Genomic DNA, 26,906 nt, shown 5'->3' on the forward strand with positions numbered 1-26,906 from the left:
AAATCATTGAGATTCATCCAAGGCCCCCCCCCCCGAAATTAAACTTGTCAACTTTTATACCGGGGGCCCCCGACCTGGAGACTTGTCGGACATTTCCCTGTGAGGGCCACGAAAATTTTTTATTTGTATTCATTTTAACAACGAATAAAATTCAGGGCCACCCAATCAAGGAGTCGGGACCCAATTCGCTGATTTTTATGGGGCCCTAGACTGGATATATCTTGGGCTTTAGCTATTGCAAATTTTTCAATGTTAAAACAGCAAGAAAACAATGAGATCCGTCAGTGGCCCCTGGAAATGAAACTTTTTAACTTCCCATGAAGATATGTGTGCAATGCCACGCCCTATTATACAAATACATACCTCTCAGCTTGCCCCCCCCCCTTCCCCACAAGGGCAGGGCTGACAGGAGCCGGAACGATTCTTATCACTTTTGATTTTTCACACTATAAATTAATCACAGAGGGGCCCGTGAAAAAAGTTGGTTTAAGGGCGTGACAACTATCCGAGCCTAGGGCCCTGCTGCAGGATGCGGGGTCACGCTTCTCGGTACATACACATAATTTGGTTCTAATGGGTCAAACGGTTCCCGATGTATTGAAGACTGAAATGGAAACTTCACCTAAATGGTTACCGATTTCCGTTGCATAGAAACAGGCTCTTTTCGACTTTGTGATTTTATATTATAGAATAGATAATTAGTTATGATAGTCAAAATTATCATAATATAATTTATAAGTAATGAAAATAATCTCAATTCTTGATTTAAGTGATCCTCGTTGAGAATAAGGAAAAAACGTGATATTTTATAATAGAAAAAATTGGGACGGCCAAAATTACAGAAATGCCTCGAGTAACATAGGTCATATGTAGGCTGACCATATTTCCTCGAGAGAAATACGGGACATTAAGATTCCAAATACGGGAAAATACGGGACGCTGCCAACTATCGCCAAAAATGACGCCAAAACCAAACAAAGTTGCCAAATATTGTTGAAATTACAGAAAAATAAAAATGGTGGGAAATGAACCATTACTGCAAATTGAAGTGGATTAATATGAATTCCACGAAGAAAAACGTTCACCAAGACGAATGTGGAAGATTAATATTCTTATTTATAGTTGTAATTATCATAAAATAATTTATGAGTTGAAAAATAATGTCAATCTTTGACTTCAATAAAGAGTAAATATTCATGTAGGTTTCGTGTAAAATACGGGAAAAACCGGGACACTTTTGCCAAAAAGTCGGGACGACCAAAAAAACAGAAAATACCGGGACTGTCCCGGGAGATACGGGACGTATGGTCACCCGAGTCATATGGTCCCTCTATGTATACAAGTGTCTGGCCCGCGAGCGGCAGAAATGCCGCATATCTGGCCCGAGGGCTAGAATGGTTGTACCACCACTGCTCTCTCTATCTGTTTGAAAAGAGTTTCTGCTGCATTGCAATGAACGATAGTCGAATATGTTATTCCTTTTATGGGGGGAAAAAAACCTATACGATGTAGAAAATTGTATTTGCTTTCATTGTTTTAAAAGCAAAAATTTCTTCGTTTTTGTGTGATCATTAGCCATAAGAAACCATTTCTATTCATAAAAAAAAATCAATGGTGTCCAACATTATTCGTAAGTGGTTTCGAGGTCAGAAATGTTCCCAAGAAAATGTCGATTAATACTGTTTCACCCTTGAAGGTGAGTCAACTCATTTTGAAAGAACCGTCTTCACTCAAATCATTGTAAAAACGCCATCTTAAATCAAAGCAATGTAAAAGAAAGGCATCATCAATCGAAGTAGTGTAAAAAACACGTATTGCAAAAAGCACGTACTGCAAAAGAGCTATTTTTATTCAACGTACTTTAAAAAACCATCAATTGCTAAAAAAAAGTCATCTTTTTTCAAAGTATCTTAAAAAAAGGCGTTTTTACCCATAATAGTAATAAAAACCTATCTTTACTCGAAGGATTGTAAAAAAAGCCCTCGTTCTCAAAATATTGAAGAAAAAGTTATTTATTGTAAAAAAATATATAGTGTAAAGAGCCATCTTTACTCAAATCAATGAATCATTGTAAAAAAAGCCATCTTAAATCAAAGTAATGTAAAAAAAGCCATTTTAAAATCAAAGTAATGTAAAAAAAGCCATCTTTAATAAAAGCGGCGTAAAAACATGTATTGTAAAAAAGCCATTTACTAAAAAAAAAAGCCACATATTGCAAATATAGCTATCTTTACTAAAATTACAGTAAAAAGCCATCAGAAATATTGTAAAAAAAATCCATCTTTACTCAAGTATTATAAAAATGTATTTTATATCTATTGTTATATAAAAAAGTCATCTATTACAAAAAAACTAGGTATTGCAAAAAAAAGCTATTGAAAAAAAAAAATTCGTCTTTATTCAAAGTATTTTTTTATATAAAAAGCCGTCTTCACCACCAAAATTATCATTACTCGATGGTTTGTAAAAAATGTTATCTTCCTCAAAATTTTGTAGAAAAGATTATTCATTGTAAAAAAAAAAAAATCACCATCTTTACTCAAAGTATATATTGTAAAAAAGCCATCTTTACTCAAAGTACTGTAAAAAGTCATCTTTAATCAAAATATTGCAAAAAAATCAGATATTTAATAAAAATTTCGTAAAAAAGATCCACCTTTACTAAAAATATTATGAAAAATTCATCTATTGTAAATAATTCATCTTAAAGTATTGTAAAAAAAGTTATTTATCGTAAAAGAGTAATATTCTTTCAAATTATCGTAAAAAAAGGCCATCTTTGTTCAAAATTTTGTAAAAAAAATCACCTATATTTTTTATTCAAAGTATTTTTAAAAAGCCCTTTGTATTCAAAATTTTGTAAAAAGCCACCTATATTTATTCAAAATTTATAAAGCCATCTTTATTATGAATTTTGTAAAAAGTCATCTTTATTATGAATTTTGTAAAAAGTCGTCTTTATTATCAATTTTGCAAAAAGTCATCTTTATTATGAATTTTGTAAAAAGTCATCTTTATTATGAATTTTGTTGTTACAAGCTATCTTAATTCATTCAAAATATTGTAAAAAAAAGCCATCATTGCAAAAAATACATATTTACTCATGGTAATGTAAAAGGAACAAAACATTTTCAATCTAAAAATGAATTATGATGAAAATATCTTTACTCAAGATATTGACAAAAAATTGTATTGTTCCTCGAATATTGACATCAAAATTATAAGTATAACATCAAAATTATAAGTATAACATCAAAATTATAAGTATAACATCAAAATTATAAGTATAACATCAAAATTATAAGTATAACATCAAAATTATAATAGTATACGTACACCCTCAAAATTCTAAGTATAAATAGGATTGAAATGTACAGTGGGTGTCCAGTAAAGGGAGGTTTTAGTATATAGCCTCATCATTCCATGAACGATTTCGATACGTTTCTTCGATATTTACGTCTGCACCCCAATGAAATGTATTTATCATCATGAAGGATAGTTTTCAGAATCATGAATAAATAAAGGAGACGCTCTCTCATCTCATCCTTCAACTGCTATTTTTAGGTTGAACACTTTCCGGATCCATCAATCGATTCTGATTCTGAAATCGCGTATAATATATACCGTATATATATGTTTGTAAAAAAAATTACATTTCCAAGGAAATGCTTCCAAAAATAGGTTCACTTTCGTCGGCAAAAGTTGAATGTCGATACTCGCTTTGAATAAATGTAAAATGAAGATGAAAAAACATCTCTCGCCGTTACCTATGCAAACTTTCATGTATTGGTTGACGCCACGGACAATATCGCGACCTGTATTTAATTTAGAAAGCTTATTTTATTCAAATATATGCTGAAATGAATTCTATGTACCAGGTGTATCAAAATCACTGACTGTCATGAAAGGAAAGAAATGTCTCGGTGAAACTTCTTGGTACGATTGGATCAAAGCCGCCCTTACGGGTATGCGACAGGTTCCAGTAGCACCGGGCACCACGCTTTATGGGGGCCCCCCGCAGTTACGGTATATTGTTGGAGGCTTGCAATAACTCTGAAATTATTTCTTGCAATAACTCTGAAATTATTTCTTGCAATAACTCTGAAATTATTTCTTGCAATAACTCTGAAATTATTTCTTGCAATAACTCTGAAATTATTTCTTGCAATAACTCTGAAATTATTTCTTGCAATAATTCTGAAATTATTTCTCTTGCAATAACTCTAAATTTTCATGACAATTCTGTTTTTCCTTTCGTTAATTCTGAATTTTCACCAGTATTCTGGAATTATTTCTTCCGTTAATTCTGTATCTTCATCAATTCTGTGGAATTATACTTCTTCCATTAATTCTGAACTTTCATAAATTTTTGAAAATTTCGTACATTATGAATTTTCATCAATATTCTGGAATTATTTCTTCCGTTGATTCTGAATTTTCATCAATTCTAGAATTAATTTTTCATTTAATTCTGAACCTTTATCAATTCTGTATCTTTCAAAATTTATTCTTATAAGATAATTTATTCTTAGAATTATTTCTTTCGTTAATTCTGAAATAATTTTCTTCCGTTAATTCTGAAATAATTTTCTTCCGTTAATTCTGAAATAATTTTCTTTCGTTAATTCTGAAATAGTTTTCTTCCGTTAATTCTGAAATAATTTTCTTCCGTTAATTCTGAAATAATTTTCTTTCGTTAATTCTGAAATAGTTTTCTTCCGTTAATTCTGAAATAATTTTCTTACGTTAATTCTGAAATAACTTTTTTTTCGTTAATTCGGGAATTATGTCTTTCATCAATTTTGGAATTTTCATCAATATATTCTGGAATTTTCATCAATATATTCTGGAATTTTCATCAATATATTCTGGAATTTTCATCAATATATTCTGGAATTTTCATCAATTCTGGAATATTTTCAATAGTTATAAATTCACTCTTCTAGGGCCTATGAAACATCTGATCATGGGGGCCATGGCAAGATCCTAGCCTAAGCACCCTGCTGCAGGATGTGGAAGCTTTGAAATTGTTGAAATGTACCCGGCCGAGTTATTATTGTTGCCCCGCGTCTGGTAAGGGTGGCCCTTTATTGGAAGAATGGAGAAAATGATTCTTAGTATAATTCGAAATTATTCATAGGCAAAGCGCTTGTTGTGGCATTTGTGTTTGTATTTGTTAATCAGCCATCTTGAAAATCCGAACTACATCTTGGAAATTTTATGGCGCAAAATTTTACTATATAAAATTTGGCTTTTTGTTAGTATGGGACGCTAATCCTCAGCCTTGTAACCCAAGGTTCGACAGATATAGGTGTGTTTGATCGACCCTAAATTATTGGTCCCGGTATAATTTGTCCTTCGAAGTTCGTGGAGTTCTCTGCACTCCCCTTCAACCAAGTCTATGTCCCTCTCTCTCTCTGTAGGTATGGTCTCGGAAACCTTACAGCATACTCCAGTCCAGGACGAACTAAGCCTCGGAAAAGCGGGAGAATGACTTTAGGAGAACGTGAAGAGATTTTTTTGAAAAAAAGACCAAGCATTGTATTCGATTTTTTGACCACCGCTGAACAATGTTCAGAAAACCTAAGCCGCTCGTCAATGAGAATTCCCAAATCGGTGACCCTAGTTGCATCCGGGATATTGACACCACTCAACTCGTAAGAGAACCGCGGGTTGTTCGAACCAAAATGAGCGACCATACACTTATCAACGCTAAAACGTCATGCTCCATTCATTTGCCCATGCTCCAATCCTATTTGGAGCAACTCCATATCACTTTGATTCCCGACTACCCCCATTAGTTTCACGTCATCTGCGAACTTGCTAACAATCCCATGGATACCCTGATCGAGTTTATCGATAGAAAGTGAAAAAAGTAAAAAAAAGTGTAATGTAATGTTAATAAAATAGTCATGTAAATTATATGGTAGGTCATTTTAGCTCTAATTAAAGACAGAAAAAAACACAAAACAATGCTTTTGAAACAGTTAATTAAAAACAAATTATCTAACCCGGTACTTTCAAGTACCGCCAGGATATAAATGGTTAAAATAAGTACATAAATCTTTTTTCTGTATTCATTGTCAGTTATTTAGTAACATTGTTGAATAAACATTTTTTGTAACATTGAAACTATTATTGAAACTCCTACTTCATCAAGAAAAGCAGGAAAAAAATTAATTTCTATCTCAACAAATCAACATTTTTGAGAAGCGTTGAAATACTGAAAGGAAAGGCCATTTTAATTTGAAACTGTAGAAAAGTCATTTTCAATTTTTAGTCAAAATATTAAAAAAAGCAAGTTTATCTTAACTGAGAAAAATAATTTTATTTATAACGCTGTGAAATAGCTATCGTTACGCAGAACACTGTTAAGTAGCCATCTTCACGTATAATACTTAAAAAGCCATCTTTACCCGAAATACTGAGGAAAAATCTCATTTTTTTAAATAAAATTCAAAACACCATCTTGGCCACGAAAACTTGATCAGATGCTTACAAAGCTCAAAAACTCGAGACATTGTGAGAAAAGTTTTCACTCGAAGCATTTGTGGGGGGAAAAGAAAGCTTTATTAAAAATGTTGTGAAAAAGTTTAAAAAAATTCTTTACTAAAAAAACTCTAAAACAATCCATCTGTACTCGAAATATCGTACACTTATTTTATTCGAAATATAGTGAAATAATGATAGTCGAGTGGTTGCAGACTTTAGCAGTGCGTGTCTGGGTTTGAATCTTGGTTCTGTTATAGATATTTTTTGCAAATAACTCAAACAATATTCCCCGACTGATCTCTTGAAAAAAACGGACCGAAAAAAAAAAAATTAACTCGATACCACAGAGAACTTCATACAAAGGCAAAATCTACAAAGATGGACACTACAAAAGACTTACCACTATATTATACCGCACTATGAAAAGCCATCGTAACTCGAAAAACAAGGTTAATGGGGTTGGTGCACTCAAATTTTCCAAAAAACACATTTTCCAATTTTGCAATTTTTAAATACTATGAAATTTTCTGCGTCTAATTGCGTTCAGGTTTTTGTTCTACCTTATAATAGAAATGTTTTTAAAATATTTGTGTATAAACTCCTGGCAGGCATTACACATGCTAATGTTTTTAATTTTGAGAAAAACACACTTTAGTTAAGCTTTTTATTAGATAAAGAACATTTTTTCGAACACCATTCATTCAAATGTCTTGAAACTTTGCGTGTTTCTCAACGATAGTATTACACACTTTAACAAGAGAATTTTTTATTAAAATTATTTTAAAAAATTTTACGGCACAAAATATAGGTAGAATTTGGTGATTTTTGATAAAGTTGCATGTTGTGTTTTGGAGTTGAAATTCGATAAAATAATAACCAACAATTAAAATCTTAAAAGCTCGTGCTAAAGTATATAATACACTATCTACCAATAAGTATTTGGACACCTATGCAAATGACGATATCTGCGGTCCTGAGATACGTCACGCCCTCCGCCGGTATATATCGTGTAGGAAACAACATCGGCATTAGTCGCATGCAAGATGCCGCGCAGTTCGGAGCTCTCTGATTTCGAGAAAGGTATAATTATCGGGTATCACAAAAATGACCGATCCTTAAGGGACATATCTAGCGAGCTGAAGTACCCAAAATCGACAGTGGCCTATGTGATTAAGAAGTAGAAGGTGAGCTGTGATTGTCGGAATTTGCCCCGAGTCGGCAGACCAACGAAACTGGGAGATAGAGACCGACGGGTGCTGTCCAGAGAAATTCGGTAGAACCGCACCCAACCGATGGCTCTCACCCGCGAGGAGTTTCAACAGGCATCCGGGAGTATTGTTTCACTCAATACCATCCGTAAGGAAGCCCATCTGATTGGTTTTCATGGTCGTGCTGCTGCTGCCCATAAGCCTTTGATCACAAAGTCCAACCGCGTTGCTCGGTTAATGTGGTGCAAAGCACATCGAAATTGGACCGTAGATCAGTGGAAACGGATTCTTTGGAGCGACGAATCAAGGTTCACCCTCTACCGTTCGGATGGCAGGGTCTGGCGTCTGCCTGCAGAACGTCTCCTGCCAGAATGCATTGTGCCAACAGTCAAGTTCGGCGGAGGTGGAATTATGGTCTGGGGGTGTTTCTCCTGGTATGGACTGGGACCCTTGGTCCCCATTCATGGTAAGCTCAACGCGGAAGACTACTGCACTATTTTGGATGACAATGTGCTTCCTACGTTGTGGCAGTTTTACGGGGTGGACCCCTGTTACTTCCAGGACGACAATGCCAGCTGTCATACTGCGAGGTTAATCAAGGCTTGGTATGGTGCCAATGGGGTTCATCGAATGGACTGACCTGAACCCTATCGAGAACCTCTGGGACGAGTTGGATCGCCGAATTAAGGGGTGCCCTACCCGTCCAAAATCGGTGAAGGAACTGACGTCTTCTCCAAGCCGAGTGGAAGAAAATACCACTAGCCGTCACACAAGGACTTGTGGAAAGTATGCCCCGGAGGGTTCACGCTGTAATTGCCTCTCGTGGAGGCTCTACCAACTATTGATTTTGAATAAAGTTAGTTTTTCTTTTCTATCACAGGCGTCCAAATACTTATTGGTAGATAGTGTACCATAGTATTGAGAAACACAAAGTTCCAAGACATTTGAATGAGTGGTGTTCGAAAAAATGTTCCTTATTTGACAAAAAAAACTTAGTACAGGTAGAACAAAAACTTGAACAAAGTTAGACGCAAAAATTTTCATGGCATTTAAAAATTCAAAAATTGGAAAATGTGTGTTTTGGAAAATTTCCGTGCACCAACTCCCCTTAAAGTAAAAAAAAACTTTTACTAAAAGATACTGTGAAAAAAAAAAAACATTTTTATATACTCAAATAAATTGTGGGAAAAAAATATTTTCCCACAAAATATTTGAAAAAAACCATTGTTACGCAAAATATTTGAAAGATGCCATCTACTTGAAATATCGTAAAAAAATGTCGTAAAAGAAGTTACATTTTAGTTGAAAGACTGTTAAAAAAAGTAGTTTTCCAGTTCATTTTCAAAAAATTTAACCTAATTTAGTGTATTTTTAAGAACAACTTATACTGAAAATACAAACAAAATCCACATCTTCGTCGAAATATCGTGAGGAAACCAGATTTTTTTGTCTGAAATTTCATTTCACGAGACATTTCAGTTGAAATACTATTGAAGATAACTTTATTGAGAAATTCATAACGACCTTGAGACAGTTTGATGTCAAGGTTATTATCACGTTAACCTAAATTCCATAAAGAAGAATAACTCTAAGGGTTTCCTTTATATATATATAAATAAATATATAGATAGCATTAAAATCCACAGTTTTAAAGGTAAATTGAATTACCAAAAAGGAACTAAAATTGTCCGATTATGTAACTGTGGACAGTAATCATGAAATTACATAGATGAGGTTCACGAAAAAAAATTTCAAAGAACTTATAATTGCTTCATCTTATGTCTATGATGAGACATTTTCTGATCGATATTACGCCAGCCATGATACAAAAAGAGAAAAAGATAAAACTGTATATATATATATATATAAAAAGATAAATGTGAAAAGCAAAATCTTTTTCCGTCTGTTGATGATACAAACTACGTAGGTCTCATCTCATCGCAGATCTTTGAGATTTCAAGAGAAATTTTAAGTTTTTTTTTTCATTTGCTTAATAGGAACGTGATAAGAAATGCATGGGATAGAAAGGAAATTTCAATAAAATATTTCGCACATATTTTTGTTTCGTCCTTATCAATTGCTGCAATAACTGTTGGTGTTGAGTTAAAAATCATTTGTGCGCGTTTCTCTTTAAAAAAAAAAAATTGTGTGATATATGATGTATATACACTCATTGCCATAAAAATTTGAGCACCAAGAAGTAACTGTCGGCTCGTAACGAAATTTGGCATGAAGATACATGTCTGGCAGATATTCAAATGATTAGACGCGCAGCGTGACTGCGCAATGTGTAAGGCCACCAGAGGGCGTTGAACGTCGTTCTAATTAGCGTATAAAAACAAGTACGCAGAGGAATTTTGCCTGTACTTAATCTGTTGCAGAGGGGTGCTTTCTCATTAGGGATACCGCTACGCCACCATCGAAGACAATATAATTAGCTGCTAGAGTTCGACTCTGAGAGTTGCTTTCCGAGACCGTCCATCCCTTTGGGAAAGAGCGTAAACCATCCCAAGATGGTTTCTGTGGGCGGTCAGCGGTCATGTCTGTCTGTCAGAGTTCGAGAGGGGAAGAACCATCGGGATGATGGCAGCCAGGTGGTCAGCTCAGCGGGTAGCCCGCCACTTAGGCAGATCTGACTTTACTGTGAGGCGGTGTTGGGACCAGTGGATGTGAGGGAATTCGCATGGACGGGACCAGGCTCAGGATGCCCTCGGCAGACCAACTACTATCCGAGAATACCGTTACATCACTCGACAAGCACGCACAGTCCCAACTGCATCGTTATCCGCTATTCGGATACAGGCAGTAGCTTCCCTACTGCGCCCATTACGTATGATACCAATGACACTCACTCGCTGCCGCCTCCGTTTGGAGTGGTGTCGAGCTCGACGGGATTGGACCGCTATCGAATGGAACCAATTCGTCTTCAGCGACGAATCGAGATTCGTCTTGGGTAATGATGACAACCGTGTATGTGTGTGGAGGCCTCGTGGAGAACGCCTCAATCCTGGCTTCACTATACAGCGGCACACCGCTCGCACAGATGGTGTGATGGTACGGGGTGCCGTCGCATACGACACCCGGTCACCTCTAATATTCATCCACGGTACCATGACAACCCAGCTGTATGTTCGTGACATCCTTCAGCCACATGTGTTGTCACTAATGGGGATACTAGAACCTCCATTCATGTGTAGTTTTCCCTGTAACAAATGATTCTTTTTCTTCAATTATGTAATCATGTACTTATATCAACGTTGTATTCACATATATGAAATTTCGTTCCATTTGGACAACTCTTTCCTGGTGCGCAAATTTTTATGGCAATGAGTGTACTTCCGAGTACTTGATGTGTTTAGCCTAGTTTCTCACAGCATGGCTGTCATTTTCATTTCCGTCTTTTTTGTCTGTGTTGTTCCTTTGAATATATCACTACAACCACTAGTGACATATTTACGGGGGGGGGGGGGGGGTGTTAGCGGACTGTAGCCCAGGGCGGCGAATTAGTGGCCAAGAAAATTAGTAGAATGGGAAAAGAGTGGTAAAATTTGTGCAACCTTCAATAAATTCGCCTCTGCCCAGACAGCAAAGGACTAACTAGGTCAATTAATGACTCAAATTGTGTGACGCAGGACCACGTCGCGTCAGAGTAGTGTGTAGCGGCCTTTAGAGCCTGAGCAAGCATGTGAATGTCCAAAAGAGTTATCTACAGAGCGAGGGACAAGGTCGGTGAGTGACTTAGTACGTGAAAACTGACCAAAAGAGAGATCTAGAGAGGGTGAGAGCATGTGAATGACCAAAAAAAGTGATCTAGAGCGTGTGTAAACGTGTAAGTAATCAGAAGAGTGACCTATAAAGCAAGGAACTATGTCAGTGATCGGCCAAAACGAGTGACTTAGAGTGTGTGCAAGCATGCGAGTGATCAAAACAGTGGGCAAACACGTGAATGACTGAAAGAGTGACTTCAGGCGAGTGACAAAAAGAGTGACTTCAGGCGAGTGACAAAAAGAGTGACTTGGAGACAGGTGTACTTGCAGAATTGGGGGAGACCAAGCGGATTTATAGCACAGAGTAGCGAATTCGAGAAGATTAGACTCCTGATCGGAAGAAATCCCATGTACTTCACCCTGTTGATTACCGACTTCTTGAGGGATCTGTGTTTATATATGTTGCTGTACAACAGTTCCATCTGGACTAGAATAAGAGAAGGACGGCAAAATTTGTGTAGCCCACACAGTCGGCAAAACCATACATGCGCCTCTGACTACCACCACTTGACCGTCCGTGCTCCTCGAACACATTCCTCTGCCGAATTTCTATCGGATCGGTAGTCAATGGCACTGCCATCTGTCTTCCATGATTTTAAGTGAAAATGGCAAATGCCCCTGAAGCTTCATAATTGTATAAGTATCATGCTGGTCGGCCAGCTCTCTGTGGAGAGACTTTTTCAAACGGCAGACCGGCTCGCATTCGTGCCTTGAACTTGGCAGCATATATCAGTGGTGAAAAACCATTTTTGGATGTCACTCAGAATGTCTAAACAGTTTTTTTTAAGTGTAAATTAGAGCATCTTGTTTTGAGAAAAACGCAGGTAGATGGACAGAAAATAAGTTCCAGCTGACAGGACTACCTCGATAGCAATTGGTCGGTCCTCCCTCGACTACTGCTTCCTCAAAGTGTGCCTTGCGGAAAGCTGACGATATTGATTTGTGCCTATTCTGTCCATAGAGTGGTTCTTCGTTAGACGATTCTGGATAACTGCGGATACATGTTGACTACGGCTAGAGAACCGGCCGCTTAAGAGGTAAGTTTGAGAATCATTGCCGTAAGCAAGCCGAGCAAAACACTGGACTCTCTACAAGTCTGACATAGTTGATATGAATGGCGATGCAAGGTCATCAGAAGCCCCCTATCGGAAAAAAATGTCCTTGAGCCGCGTGCTTGGCCCATATATTTTACCCATATACGTAGAGACGGCGCTGCCAGCAGGAACAATTACTACTGCTCGACTGGTTAGGGGCCGTTCAAGTATTACATAAGCAAATTTTTAGCAATTTTTGACCCCCCCCCCTTGTCAGCAAAAGTCAGCAAAACGTTGACCCCCCTTTCCCCCTTGTCAGAAAAATTTTGTCATCAGCTCTGCCGCCCCTCTGAATCTTAACTCATATTTTCATAAAAGGTAGTTGATGACATAAGCATTATCTAAACCCCCCCCCTCCCCCTTGTCATCAAAAGTCAGCAAATTGGAACCCCCCCCCCCCCGCCCCCATCGATGATGACGTCATATTCGTAGATGTAAACAACAATAGTGTAACACCGCGAGCCTCAGACGGCGTTACAGTTTCTGATGAGTCGACGGACTTTGGAAATAAATAGAGCCGCCGACATGAATGGGAGCCGGTGAGTTCCAAGAAGCAATTCTTCTGAGGAACCGCTAATGCGATCGGGTCCCATATAAATCGGTGGGGTGCTGCGAAAAACGAGGTCTTTTTCCCTGTAGTCGAGGTGCGAGAAAGAGGTTCGAGTTTGAGGGTTGGAGAGAGAACGAGGAAAGATCGGGTGAAGAAGTGAACGGTCAGGGCGGAGATTTATCCGAAAGATGGATAATTGGTGGTGAGTGCCATATCAATTTAGTCGAAATCATCTCTCTCTCTCAATTCAAGAATTTCTAATCATTTATCACTTATGGAGATACTTAATCATTTAATATTCGGCATGTCAAGATGATTTATTCTCAATAGTAATAAAACATGTTGGATGTGGATGTCTTTGGATAACCCTTATTTTTATTTGATAATTTAATAATAAATTAATTTGTTAATGTTAACCCATCTGTGTGAATTTTATTAATTTTTGTTGGTCGCTATCTTTGTTGACGGACGCTAATACACAACGCAAAAGGATTCCATAATCGTAAATATAATCGTTTTCATGCCCATTCACCAATCGACTACGTCATAATAGGAATAGGTTAAGAAATTAAGGCTGTCCGCTTCAAGCAATTTACTGTGTATGTTGAACATAATTGCCAAAACCCGTAATTTCTTTACTTGGATGTTGTCGTTTTTATAAAAAAAACGGTTATTTTTGGTTATTATTCACTGATTCCGAAACTACTTTCGATTATAGTGTTGCTTGTTTTAGCTGAAAACTCCTCTCGAATAGCACTTGTGAGGAGATGAGCTGATACTTCCAAGAATACAAAAAACTACTGTTCATAGTGGAGACAATAAACTTTGGTCGTCTTCTAAAACTCCTATCAAACTCAATTTGAAACTGAAATCACCAGTTTTCGTTGAATCTAATTTGATCAAAATATTGATTCAAATATATGGTCACTTATCCAAAATGTCTTATAAATCATGTTCCATACAGAACATCTAATCGTTTTTTTTTTTTTAAATCAAGTTAATTCACAAACTTTCAATGAAAAGTTTAATCGAATTGATCGAGAGTCGATTAACTCAACGAACATTTTTAACTACGATTAACAATTGATCGATTAGCCGACCCGATTAATCCAACCAGCCCTATATAATTTCAACCTAGGATTAGTTAATTTTTATGTTACGAGCACAGAAAAGGATAAAGTGAACCTAAACCATGGTTCTTGTCGTTTCGTCCTGTAGCAGCTTCTGGTTGGCATTTGGTCATCTTCTTTCCATCCTGACAGCTCAATATGTCTCAATACTATGAGCATCAGACATTGCTGTCAAGTAGTCACAAAATCAGTGATGTGATCAGATGTTGCTTAAAGGCAGAGATAGTAAATGACTTTTTCATCCCCAGACAAGTCCTCAACTTCTGAAACCATCAAGGCCGTCTTAAGAGTATTACGGGCCCCCCAGGCCGTCTTAAGATCTTCATGGTCCCCCGGGCCAAGTGATTTTTCTGAGGCCCTACCTAGGAAATTCTCGAAAAATTCAACCACCTCTTATTTTTCTGAGGTCCCTCTTCTCTTGAAACGCCCGGGTGGGCCCATGCGTTAAAACGGCACTGCATCAAGCATCTGTTTTCTTCTCAGTCGCTGTCTTTCTTCTTTAGGTGCGTCTATGCGTTGTTCATTTAGTTCTCCAAGGATGAAAATTTCAGCAAACAAGTCCTCAATGTCTGCCCGAGTGGCGTGGCGGTAAGATGCTCGTCTACCATCGTGAAGGTTGTCGTCAAGTCCAAGGTTCGAACCGAGGGACAAATATAGATTACAAGATAATTTCCCTAATGAGCTCGAGGCGACCACCGACAGATGGCGTCTTCACTCCCAACCCAACTCATTAATGGCAGTAAATTGCGATATGGCCGGAGTTGGTGAAGTAGCCTTCAACTTCGAAGCCATCAAACATCTGCTCTCTGCCGTTGCTGTCATTCTTGTTTAGGTGCGACTATGCGTTATTCATAGAGTGGTTTGCCGCAAATTCCTATCAATTTGTGTACGGATGTCCAATTACATGACAAGGAACGCGCACTAGATGAATATCTAATTTGATGAGGCTGACAGCTATTCAATCCACACAAAGAGACTTATATTGTGGTGTCTCTTGGATTGCGCATACCGAAGGGTTTAGCACTGCTATTGCAACTAGGATGTGCGCGGAGGAAGAGAAAGCAAATTCAAAAAGTTCCACGTCTTTACTTACTACTCCACGATTAGAGCGATACGTACATTTATAAATCCTTTATGATTCGAGTAATTTTAGTTGGAGATAAAAATTTCATTTTCTATCAAGATTTCACCAGTGTCTATAAAGCTGCACCCACATTTCAGTGCCTTCATAAGCACTCAGTGGACAGTTTTTGAAGTTTTCCAATTGTTTTGAAATGAGCGTTTCTCTCTATTACATATTTATTTACTTTTCAAACCTATTCAAACAAGTAAAGTTTCCTCGACTATATATTGCATTTATTTATTTTTTTGTTATAAACCAATGGTTTTTGTTGTGTTTCAATGACGTCACGTTACAAGCACAGTTTATCACATTTTTTACGTGTTTTTTTTCCCTGTTCTTGTGAGTCAACACACACATCCGGGCTTTTTTTTTTCTTTTCTCTTCTCTCTCATCGTAAATATGGAGAATAAAATCACGGAAACTAATCCCCATTCACAGACAGTTGACGCAACCAAAAACTCTAGAAGAGGAAAATCGGAAGCACGCGCATTGTGTCCATTGAGATCCATTGAGGGATGATTTCACTTTCAACGTGTTTTTTTTTTTCCGGGTGTTCCCATTAGCAAATACCAATTAAATGAATTCCAAAAAACTTTTCACTTCCACGTCACTCTTGAGAATTTGATTAAAATTTTATTAATTATAAAAGGGTTTCCTCAGGGACCCTTTTCTGATTTCGAGAACCTTCAGTGAAATCAAGTCTCAAGTCCCGTGACGCGCTGGTTGGGAATCAGTTCTCAGGGCCACCCTTAGGGGTGTGCGACAGGTGCGGTCGCACCGAGCTCCGCCATTTTAGGGCCACATACGCATACAACTATGGGTGATTCTCACGAAATAGGCCTGATTTGTGTCCCCAGCAGTTTACATATGATGTATTGGCACAGAATTTTTTTTTTCGTCACTATACATTCGTGTTTCTATAACAAGTCACCACTCTATACTTTTTTCATCAATAGATTTTTTAAAATTCACTTGCACAAATTTTCAATTCTTAAGGAAATGTCCTTCTCCTGGCTATCTCCAGCCCATTTTTCAAATTTTTAAAATGATAACTTTCTATCTCAAAACAAAAATGTGTTCTTATTTTCAATAATATATATTTTTAGGATCGTTATACTTTTTTATATTTCAAATTTTTTTATGATTCTGAAGAGTTTTTAATATTATCAATTGTTTTAATTTTATCAATAGTTTATAGCGAAATGAAAATTTTCCTTAGCTTTTTTTTCTTTCCATTTGTGGCATTTCGGAAACGATGGTTCAAGTCCTACGACACCAGTTGCCACCTATAAAATTTTGTGTTGGAAACGTTGAGAGAGAAGAATGTAACCATCCCTTGAACTTCCTCTAAAATCAATTAGAATTGTAAATTACTTAACAAATTTGATTTATTCAGAAAAAAAAGAGGTGAGAGTTTTTGTTAAATTTCCTTCTCTCCTGCCATTAAGCTCTGTCTTTCCGCTGTCTAAACAGAGGGAAGGTTTGATCATAAGTCACCGCGAGAAAAGTGGGAAAAATCCAAATTTATATATATATATTGGTTGCAACATCAAGCTGCAGTAAAATTTCATTCAAAGACTTTGCTTTGAGAATGCAACTCATGCTCAAGCAAAACACACACAAATTAGAAATCGCTGTCCCCCATGAAAACATGAAAAAAGACGAAAAAAGGAAGCGAGAAACTCAAATAAAAAAAGAAAAATGCAATTGCCAAAGAAATTGCTCAGAGTACCAGTGATTGTCAAAGTTGAAAATAAAATACCAAAATATATGGAACATGTTGCGATTGTCAAGCATAAATATCAAGTTAAATGCTGAAATAGGCAAAATGCCACGTCGGATTTGGCTATCACTTATAACATGGGTTGAACTTAGAAGAATTTTTTTTTCCACCATTAAATTTCAAACAAACTTCGCTGCTGGCTATATTTCATTTATCAACAAGTAAAGAAGTGTCACTAAGAATTTCTTTGGATTTTTGGTTGACAATTTGTTTTTGACAATTTTTTTTTTCTCCATTTTTTGTCTTATTTTGTGAGAATGACCCATATATGACTGAATTCCATATTCAGCCATTATTCAGTGCATCCATTTATATCACCCACTTGTATAACATTTTTATGTTTTTATAGTATTTACGATATTGATCGAAATTCATTTAGGAATTCAGAGGCAATAAAGCCAAAAGATCGGTATAAGAGAATTACACAAACGTCAAAATGATCATAATCTAAATCCAATGCTTCTGCGGTAACCATATTAACTTGCAATTTTTGGAATGTACTCTAATGATCTTTCATAAATTCTATAACAACTCCCGATCTTTTTCGGGTACGACATCGGTACAAACAATAGTAACCAGGAATATTATAAAAGTTGATTGCCACTATCTTTTACCCAAATTTCTGATGATTAATTCCAGATCAAAGGAAATTTCCAATCTGTTTAAATATATCACTAATTGTCCCCGCAAAGGGGAGATAATTATAATCCAATTTTCCAATCATAATTTTCCCCGCAGGGTTCTTATGTTGAAATGGAGTATATTTACATTATCTTTTGAATTTATGAATTCCGATGTTACAGAGAAAGAATCAAGGTTGGGCGAGGAAATGCCCCTCTGTTTCGATATCATCTTGGAAATCCATCATTTTCACTCAGAGCCGCCCTTACGGTTGTGCGATAGACGCGGTCGCACTGGGCCCCGCGGTTTGGGAGGCCCCTGCACTTTTCGTAATATACGTGAAGAAGATATACATGTACGATACATATTTTCAATTCTGTGATTTTTTTCCCTCTCATTAATTCTGAATTTTCATCAATTATTTGATTTCTTCTCATTAATTCTGAATTTTCATCAATTATTTGATTTCTTCTCATTAATTCTGAATTTTCATCAATTATTTGATTTCTTCTCATTAATTCTGAATTTTCATCAATTATTTGATTTCTTCTCATTAATTCTGAATTTTCATCAATTATTTGATTTCTTCTCATTAATTCTGAATTTTCATCAATTATTTGATTTCTTCTCATTAATTCTGAATTTCCATCAATTATTTGATTTCTTCTCATTAATTCTGAATTTCCATCAATTATTTGATTTCTTCTCATTAATTCTGAATTTCCATCAATTATTTGATTTCTTCTCATTAATTCTGAATTTTCATTAATTCTGAATTTTCATCAATTATTTGATTTCTTCTCATTAATTCTGAATTTTCATCAATTATTTGATTTCTTCTCATTAATTCTGAATTTTCATCAATTATTTGATTTCTTCTCATTAATTCTGAATTTTCATCAATTATTTGATTTCTTCTCATTAATTCTGAATTTCCATCAATTATTTGATTTCTTCTCATTAATTCTGAATTTCCATCAATTATTTGATTTCTTCTCATTAATTCTGAATTTCCATCAATTATTTGATTTCTTCTCATTAATTCTGAATTTTCATTAATTCTGAATTTTCATCAATTATTTGATTTCTTCTCATTAATTCTGAATTTTCATTAATTCTGAATTTTCATCAATTATTTGATTTCTTCTCATTAATTCTGAATTTTCATCAATTATTTGATTTCTTCTCATTAATTCTGAATTTTCATCAATTATTTGATTTCTTCTCATTAATTCTGAATTTCCATCAATTATTTGATTTTTTTTCATTAATTCTGAACTTACATTCATTCTAGGATTTTTCCTCTCATTAATTCTGAATTTTCATCTGCAATTGAACTTTTTCAAGTTTCATAACTTTCAGTCATTTTTCCCGGATGCCCAGTGTTACCAACAAACAAAACATTTTCCAACTAGATCCATCAAAAACATCTAGAAACCAGGCTTAAAAAACCAGAATTAATTTCAGTCTCTATTTAGATCACCATACGTCCCGTATTTCCCAGAACATTCCTGTATTTAATAATAGACTACACAGGAAAAGTTTTTTTTGATAAATCCAAGGGAAAAACTAGATGGGTATTTTTTCCAACTGAATGGCCGAAGGAAAAAAAACAGGTCTAGTTCTCCCTCGTGGTTGTTTCAAAATATCTTCATTTTCATAAACGTTTAGGATTTTCCAAATATTTGATACGATTTTCAAAATACATCTTCTCCAGTTGCTTCTGGAACACCCACTATTTCAATAATCGTTGATTTGGATCTAAGTACCATATTATCCGCACTGCTTGACGAATGCTAAGGAACAGTATTTTTCGTCATAACTAACGTCAGACATCCTTCGAAGAAATGAAACTTGGCACATTTTTAACAGACATCCTCAATTATCTTTATTATGCTAAATGGAACAGATATCGCCACATGGCAAAAAAAGATAAGCAAAAGATAAAAGATTCTCTTTTACATCAGTTGTAAACAGTTAAGAAAAATGCTCGTTCTGCTGGAAATAAGGACAGACACGAGTTCGTAAGTATGAAGTTGACCTCCTCGGACATTGATGCACATTTGGTATGTATTGGGCTCGCTGTTCTCCGCTAAACTGTTGAGGAGAGCTTGGGAAGAGCTTTTTGTCCCATTTGCCTTTCAAAGTGAATTTGAGTTAATGTATGGTTCGAGGAAGAAAATTGAAGTTTGAAGTGCTATGTGAAAGCATGCTCGAGGTCGTGGAGGGATCACCACACCTAAAGAGGATAGATATGTCAGCCTAGTTCCAAAAAGAAATAAAAATGCCACTCCTAGCCAAGTAGTCGAAGACCTTGCTAATGCTACTAGTACTCGCGTATGTGCGAGAACCTTTTCTCGGCGATTGGATAATGTTGGCTTGTATGTACGGAAGCTTGTGCAATGCCTTTCGCTTCGCGCACGTCATCGTCGAGAAAGATTTCGTTGGTGTAATGGGTGAATTCGTTGGGATCAGCAACAGTGGTTGAGAATCATGTTCTCTGACGAATCACGCTTTAGCATCAACAGTGATTCTGGGCACCAGCTACTGTGGAGGCGCCCGACTGTTGCAGTGGTAAGATGCTCATCTTCAATCATGTAGGTTGCTGTCAAGGTCTACTGGTTAAAATCCGAGGAAGAACGTCGAGAGAATACAAGTTCTTCACCTACCGAGACTGGGGCGACCACCGGTAGATGGTGCCTTCATTTCCCACTCAACTCCACTTGTTGCCAAATTGCCGTATGGCGAACGATATGACCGGAGTTGGTGTGCGGCAAAGTAGCTACTGCGGAGAGAGCAAGGAACTCGTTACCATCAGTAGAGTGTCTAACTTCTACCGGCACAACTCAGTCGGTAGTAAATTATCCATGACGATATACCGGAGTTGTGCTCGTGTTGAAAGAAAATAAAATGTCAAAGACATTGATCTCTATGGCCGAGGAGTAATGGTGTGGATAGATACGATGCAAAATCGCAGAACTCCGGTTCTTATCTTTGATAGAAGTACCATAAAATCACTGCGGTATTGCACCGGCATTCTCCTGGGTCATGTCCGTCTTTTCCACGATGCAGTTGGTCCAGACTTTCCCATACGACAAATGAAGTGTCTGTCACACTAGCAAATAAAGATATTTATTGAACGCGGCTTGCATATTCGCGGGATCTAAATCCCATTGGGTACGCATAGGATGCACTCGGCAGACGTATTGCTCAAAGACAACCCTCCTCGAAGCATACAAGAACTCAAATACGATTTGAAAGACAAAATCCCACAAGCTCTCCTCAACAGTTCAGTGAACAGCGACCACAACAGATGCCAAATTTGCCTCAGTGTCCGAGGAAGGCACACTCCCCATACTGACCGACTCATAGCTGTCCTTATTTCTAGCAGAATGAACGCTTTTCGTAACTGTTTACAATTGCTGGAAGGAGCACCTTATTTTCTTTTGTGATATCTGTTTCATTTGGCATAATGAAGATAATTCAGGATGTCTATTAAAAATGTGCCAAATATCATTTCTTGAAGGATGTCTGTCGTTAGTTATGACGAAAAATAACACTGTCCCTTAGCATTTGTCAAGCAGTATAGTTCATCGTACACATTTTCAATTTTTTTTTCCCGCAAGAGGATGTTTCCCATTGCACACAGTTTGTCATTCACTTGTTTCATTTCCTTCAACTCAGTTTTAATCCGTCAACTAGGGTCTCATTTCTCTCGCGTAATCCACCGCATTCCTCGGAAAACTTATCAGTGATTTTCTGATACATCACACGCATTTGTTTCTTGACACATTTGATCTTTACCCTCCAAGGACTCGCATTTCCAGTTCTGTTTAGTTTGTTTCCGGCATCTTTTTGCAGTTCGAATCTGAAAAGGCAACACACTTCGTGTCCCATATCTTAAGCGACGGGCGATTCCGGCTACTGTGCGTTTTTCCTAATTATTTTCCGTAATGGAAAATATTATCAGATTTCGTGGAGAAACACCAAAGATTACAACAAGTTATAATTATTTGATCAACAACAGATTTCTCATTCAGATAATTCAACGAAATTTATGAGGCAAACTAAGATTCAACACTTTCAAATGAAATTAAAATTTAAAACTAAAAAAATGGGTGACGAACAAATTAAATCAAATTTCGCGGAGCAAAAAAAACCACTCATGCGACTCGTATTATAAAGTTGCCAATTACGGCGAATGAAAAAAATTTCACAAAAGCCTTTTCCACACTATTTTGAATTAAGATGGCTTTTTTGATATTAAATGAAAATTACTTTTTCATAATTTCAACTAAAAGATGGCTTCTTTTCAACATTTCGAATTGAACTGACTTTTCACGATATCAACTAAAAAGATGGCCTTTTTTTTCTGATACTTCAAATTAAGATGGCTTTTCTCGATACATATAAAAGGCTTTTTTAGGATGGCCTTTTTATGGTATTTCAAATTAGGATGGCTTTTTTTTACAAGCCGGATCAAAAGATCCGACGATTTTCTGCGACATTTAGTATTAAGATATGACTTCTTCAAGATATCATGCAAAGATATGTTTTTTAACGATATTGAGCACAGTAAATATCAATACGAAAATGATTAAGATGGCCTTTTTAAGATTCCATGTCGTAAAAAGGTGACTTTTTACGACATGAAGCAAACGTTTGTTAGAATATTTTAAATTGAGATAAGTTTTTTTTAGAATATGTTGAATTAAGATGAGGTTTTCACGATATTAAGTAAAGATGTCGCTTTTTTTTACAATATTTTGTATTAAGGCTTTTTTTTTTTTGCAATTTCAGGTATTATGCCATATATTAATCACATATATAAATTTTCATCAGCCACCCAGTTATGGGTAATGTTCCTGTTAAGGCCATTGAATTTGTATTCTTAGTTAATGTAAAAAAACGGGGATTAGTGAAAAGAGTAAATAATTTTTTTTTCATATGTATTAGGGTGGTGGGGAGGGGGAATTATTTACGATTATATTTAAACCAAATTATCCTAAATTTATGTATATTATATAAATATAAAACAATATTATACCTAACGAAAGAGAATGGACGGTTTCGCGCTTCCATCGCGGATGACGACGGACGTTATTTGTTTCGTTTCCTCCTCCGGGTCCGCGGAATGCCAAGATTTTCCAACAGCTGTTGATATCCAGCGTAACATATGGCACCGAGTTTCCGGGTCGTAAAACCTCCGAAAATTCATTAGTTCGACGGTTCCGACATTTTAACGACCGTATGAACACGATAAGACCCACGGCGATGCTCTGATTCAACGGGATGTGACAGTAAACAAGCGCCGTATGGTCCCCTTCACAGCCGGCATACAAATCCTACACAGAAGCGTAAATACAGGTGGCCACGCACCGGCATCGCGGTACGTACACAGCCAAGTAAGAAATTTCTCTCTCGGTAGCTTATAAATGAAAGATTATATATGAGAATTGAACCCCTCTTACCTTTTGTATGATGAAACAACGTGGGCTGTACGCGCAACATATGTAAGTCTCTTGAGGATGGTGAGGAGTCGGGTCGAGCACCGAAGTAGGAGAAGACGTGCAACAACCGGACCAGTCTTGCCTCCTATTCCTGTTATTATGGTTACGCTGGCCGCCGTTACCACCGTTGAAAGAAGAGTTCCGGCACGACCCGTGGGCCTGTTGCAGCTGCGTGCCGTCATGCCAGGCCGGGCCGCCTCGGCCCGTAGTCCCCGAAGCAGCACCGGTAACGCAAGCCGTACGGCTCCATTTCATCGTTGTTGTTTTTCTTTTAAGTTTTTCAGTTCGATTTTGATTTAATTATATTATTCACCTTGTTTTTTGTATATTTTTTGTTTATATATAATAGGAATTGCAAAAAAAATAAACAAAAAAATGGAAACAAAAACAATAATAGAGACGTTACGAGAAGTGACTTGTTTTTTTTTTTTGTGCCAGAAGAGGGAGAGAGAGATTGTTTTCGTGTGTGTGTGTGTCGACTCGTCGGAGGACTGGCTCTCACTGGCGCTCGCGGAAGCTGCTGGCTGCCTCTTTCCTCGCTCCAAACGATGGGTGAGTGGGCGGAAGTGAAGCAAAAAGAACGAGGATTTTTCGGAAATATGTGCTCTTCTCTCCCTGACCTTTTCCCTCTTCTCGTCTGACCAAAAGGTTACAGCAACGTTCCTTCCCCCCCCCCCCCCGACTCCGTTAACGCAGTTGCTTTCCTCTCCCCCCCCCCATCTCCTATAATCTCTCTCTCTCTCTCTCTCCTCGTTGTCATTTTCCCGCCAGAAGTTGGCGATGCTCGTAATGTGACGGTCCTGTAGGTTTGCTGTTGGCGGTAACGGAATGCCGCCGTTAATTTCTCAACAGGTGTTGCCAGATGTATTTTTTTTTTTTTTTTCCTTTTTAGTGGCTGAAACACCTGATGCACCAGATGTAACCCATATTATATTATTTATAATTACTACATCTACTTGTTTTGTCTTTGTCTGATACAATGATAAGATTTCGGTTATATCCCGTAAGTTAAAACTAATTTTATAAAATCGTAACTAATTACGTTATTGGTGTAAATTTTCTATTGTTGCAACAATGCACAGAAAAACTTTAAGTTCGTTAAACATTATCACGGAAAGAGCATTTTCTGCAATAAAAGAGGTTTTTTTTTCCCAAACTTTTAACCCACTGCCACATAAACCTAACCCTTTCCTTTACAAGTGATTGGAAACAAATTGCGCATGATCTGTATTTGACGAGTCGGCGATAAATATGGTAACCTAACCTAACCCTTCGTTAGAAAAAGGAAAGGAAGAAAAAGGAAGAAAAAAAAACAAATGAAAGAGTAAAATAATATATGGTAGATAAGTTGATAATATTATAGATACAAAGTAGATTTCTCTTTCACTCTTATATGTATATAGTAGAAAGATAAATCATACGTGAAAAAATCCTTATCACGGTATAGAGAAAAAAAAGACGGGAGAAAAAGTTATGGGGTTGCAATAAAGCTTCGCGATGATGAGGAAAGAGGAAGGAAAACGAAGAGAACTTGTTTGAAGTTGTTCTAAGCTGCTATCCACAGAAAACGAACTTCAGCCGACCACCACTGTGGTGACGGAGAGGTTCGAACGCGGGTGCTCACGGTGCGAGTCCGTCTCAATGACCACTCGACCACCACAAAACTACTGCGTGACGTCACTGCTGACTTTTTTTATTTCAGCAGATGATATCAGCACTCGAAACGTGCTGAATTGACGTGGCTTTTTCACTTTTTCCGTTCTTTGTTTTAATGTTTTAAGTGAGGGATCCCTCGTTTATGATGTTGTTTTTATGTCACAGGTATGCGGATGTGGTATTTTTACAATCTATCAAATCTATGAGCTAGAAAATGGATAAATCCAAGGAACAGACGGCAAGTAGTAATTTCTTTTGATATTAGGGGCCATTTAAGTATTACGTAAGCAGATTTTCAGCCATTTTTGATCCCCCCCCCCCTTGTCAGCAAAATTTCGTCAGCAGCTTAGAATATCTCATATCTCCAAAAAGGGGTGGTTGATGACGTAAGCAACCTTCAAACCCCCCTTGTCATCAAAAGTCAGCAAATCCGAAACCCCCCCCCCCCCGATGCTGACGTAATACTTGAATGAACCCTTAGCATTAAAAAATCGTAATAATAATTTAACCTCGAACAATTTTTGGAGTTTCTTCTTATATATATATACACATTATGAAGGTTTTTATGTTACAGGTGTATTGGTAATAACAAAGTCTAAGGCTTCTAAAAGCTACACCTAATTCAAATGAAAACGAAAAGAAGATAATCAAAAAAATATTGGGCAGTTCAAAAGACGATTAAAATTATGCGTCTCTTGAGGATGGTTTTCAATGAACCCAATAAAAATTAACGAACGTTCGTGATTCAACTGAAATGAATCAAAGGAAAATATTCTCAGTGGAAGTTACCTCACATGAGCAAACGCAAAATTTCTTATTTTAACGTATAAGCGTTTGGAAAGAAATTTAGATTACCTATATTTGACGGATCGGCGATAAATCTGGTAACCTTGTACTTAACCTAACCGCACGTTAAAAAAAAAAAGAATGGGAGGAAGAAAAAATGAAAAAGTATAGTAGATAAGAGGAAGATATAAGAGAGTTTTTTTTCTAGAATCCACTTTTCAACCTCGCCTTACGCGTTCTCTTTCGCTCTTACATGCATATAGTAGAAAGATATATTATATATGTGTGTGAAAAAACATTAACAAGAGTATAGAAAAGAAAGGAGGGAAAGGAAGAGCAAGTTCCGTAGAGATAGGGTTACTATAAAGTTTCGTGATGTTGAAGAGAGGGGAAAGAAAGCACAGAGAACTTGTTTGAAATTATTCCGCTGGTGTTTGGACGTAATATTATCCCGTAATCGTTAAGGAATTAAATGTTTAAATGGTTCAACAAAGAAAGTCAATACAGATACTATTGACGAATGGAAAGGATAATTTTGCAAATAATTCAATAAAATGGACAGTAAATCGATTGCAAACTATCGCAATTAACAAGGTTGCAAAAGGGACGCACTCGGTTCTGTTTGAGCAATGACGTCACGTATATGACGTCCGCTATTTACCGGTTCCGGCGCGTCATGAAACAGCCCTTATAATATAGCGCCCTGCGTGTGTATACTCAATCGCTCAAAACATTTTTTTTTTTGATCCTCCAAATGGGGCTTCTCGAAATAAAAATTTAAGGCGTGTATTTCAAGAAACGAAGACCCAACGGTAACCAGTAATTTACAGCAGCAGCAGCAACAACAGAATATTCAGTTCAAAAAATTGCACTTTGTAATGCACAGCACCATCGAGAACACTAAACACACAACGTTTCTGCATGTGCCGATTTGTTGGAGATTCTGTTGTACTGTTGAGTTTCACCGGAAATCTCAGTCGGTTTTGCAGTTTTCATGTCCTGAATACTGGTGTTGGTGGGGCAAACCCTTTCGTTCTTGTTTGGGGGGGGGGGCCCTGATGCACTAATTTTTTTTTTTCCTTAAGGCCAGGACGACCACCTTTTTTTTGTGGAACTTGACGGGTAGTTTCGTTCTCATGCCCGGGCGGCTGTTTTCGTTTTGATTTTTAGAAGTTGTTGGCTGCGA

General features: G+C 36.9%; 1 protein-coding gene across 1 annotated transcript in view; it reads right to left on the reverse strand.

Moving 5' to 3' along the window:
* Positions 1 to 23,548, reverse strand: part of Larp4B (La-related protein 4B) — a 131,662-nt gene extending 108,114 nt beyond the window's left edge. Inside the window, exon 1 of the mRNA XM_089232146.1 lies at positions 23,240 to 23,548. Within this exon, the coding sequence (XP_089088272.1) occupies positions 23,240 to 23,533 (294 nt within the window). The 5' untranslated portion in view covers positions 23,534 to 23,548. The remainder of the gene's footprint in view (positions 1 to 23,239) is intronic.
* Positions 23,549 to 26,906: the final 3,358 nt, after the last annotated feature.

This window comes from Pholcus phalangioides, unplaced genomic scaffold (genome assembly GCF_987345545.1).
Source record: "Pholcus phalangioides strain wild (caught in Gottingen) unplaced genomic scaffold, Ppha-v1.0 ptg000005l_1, whole genome shotgun sequence".
NCBI classification, from domain to species: domain Eukaryota; kingdom Metazoa; phylum Arthropoda; class Arachnida; order Araneae; family Pholcidae; genus Pholcus; species Pholcus phalangioides.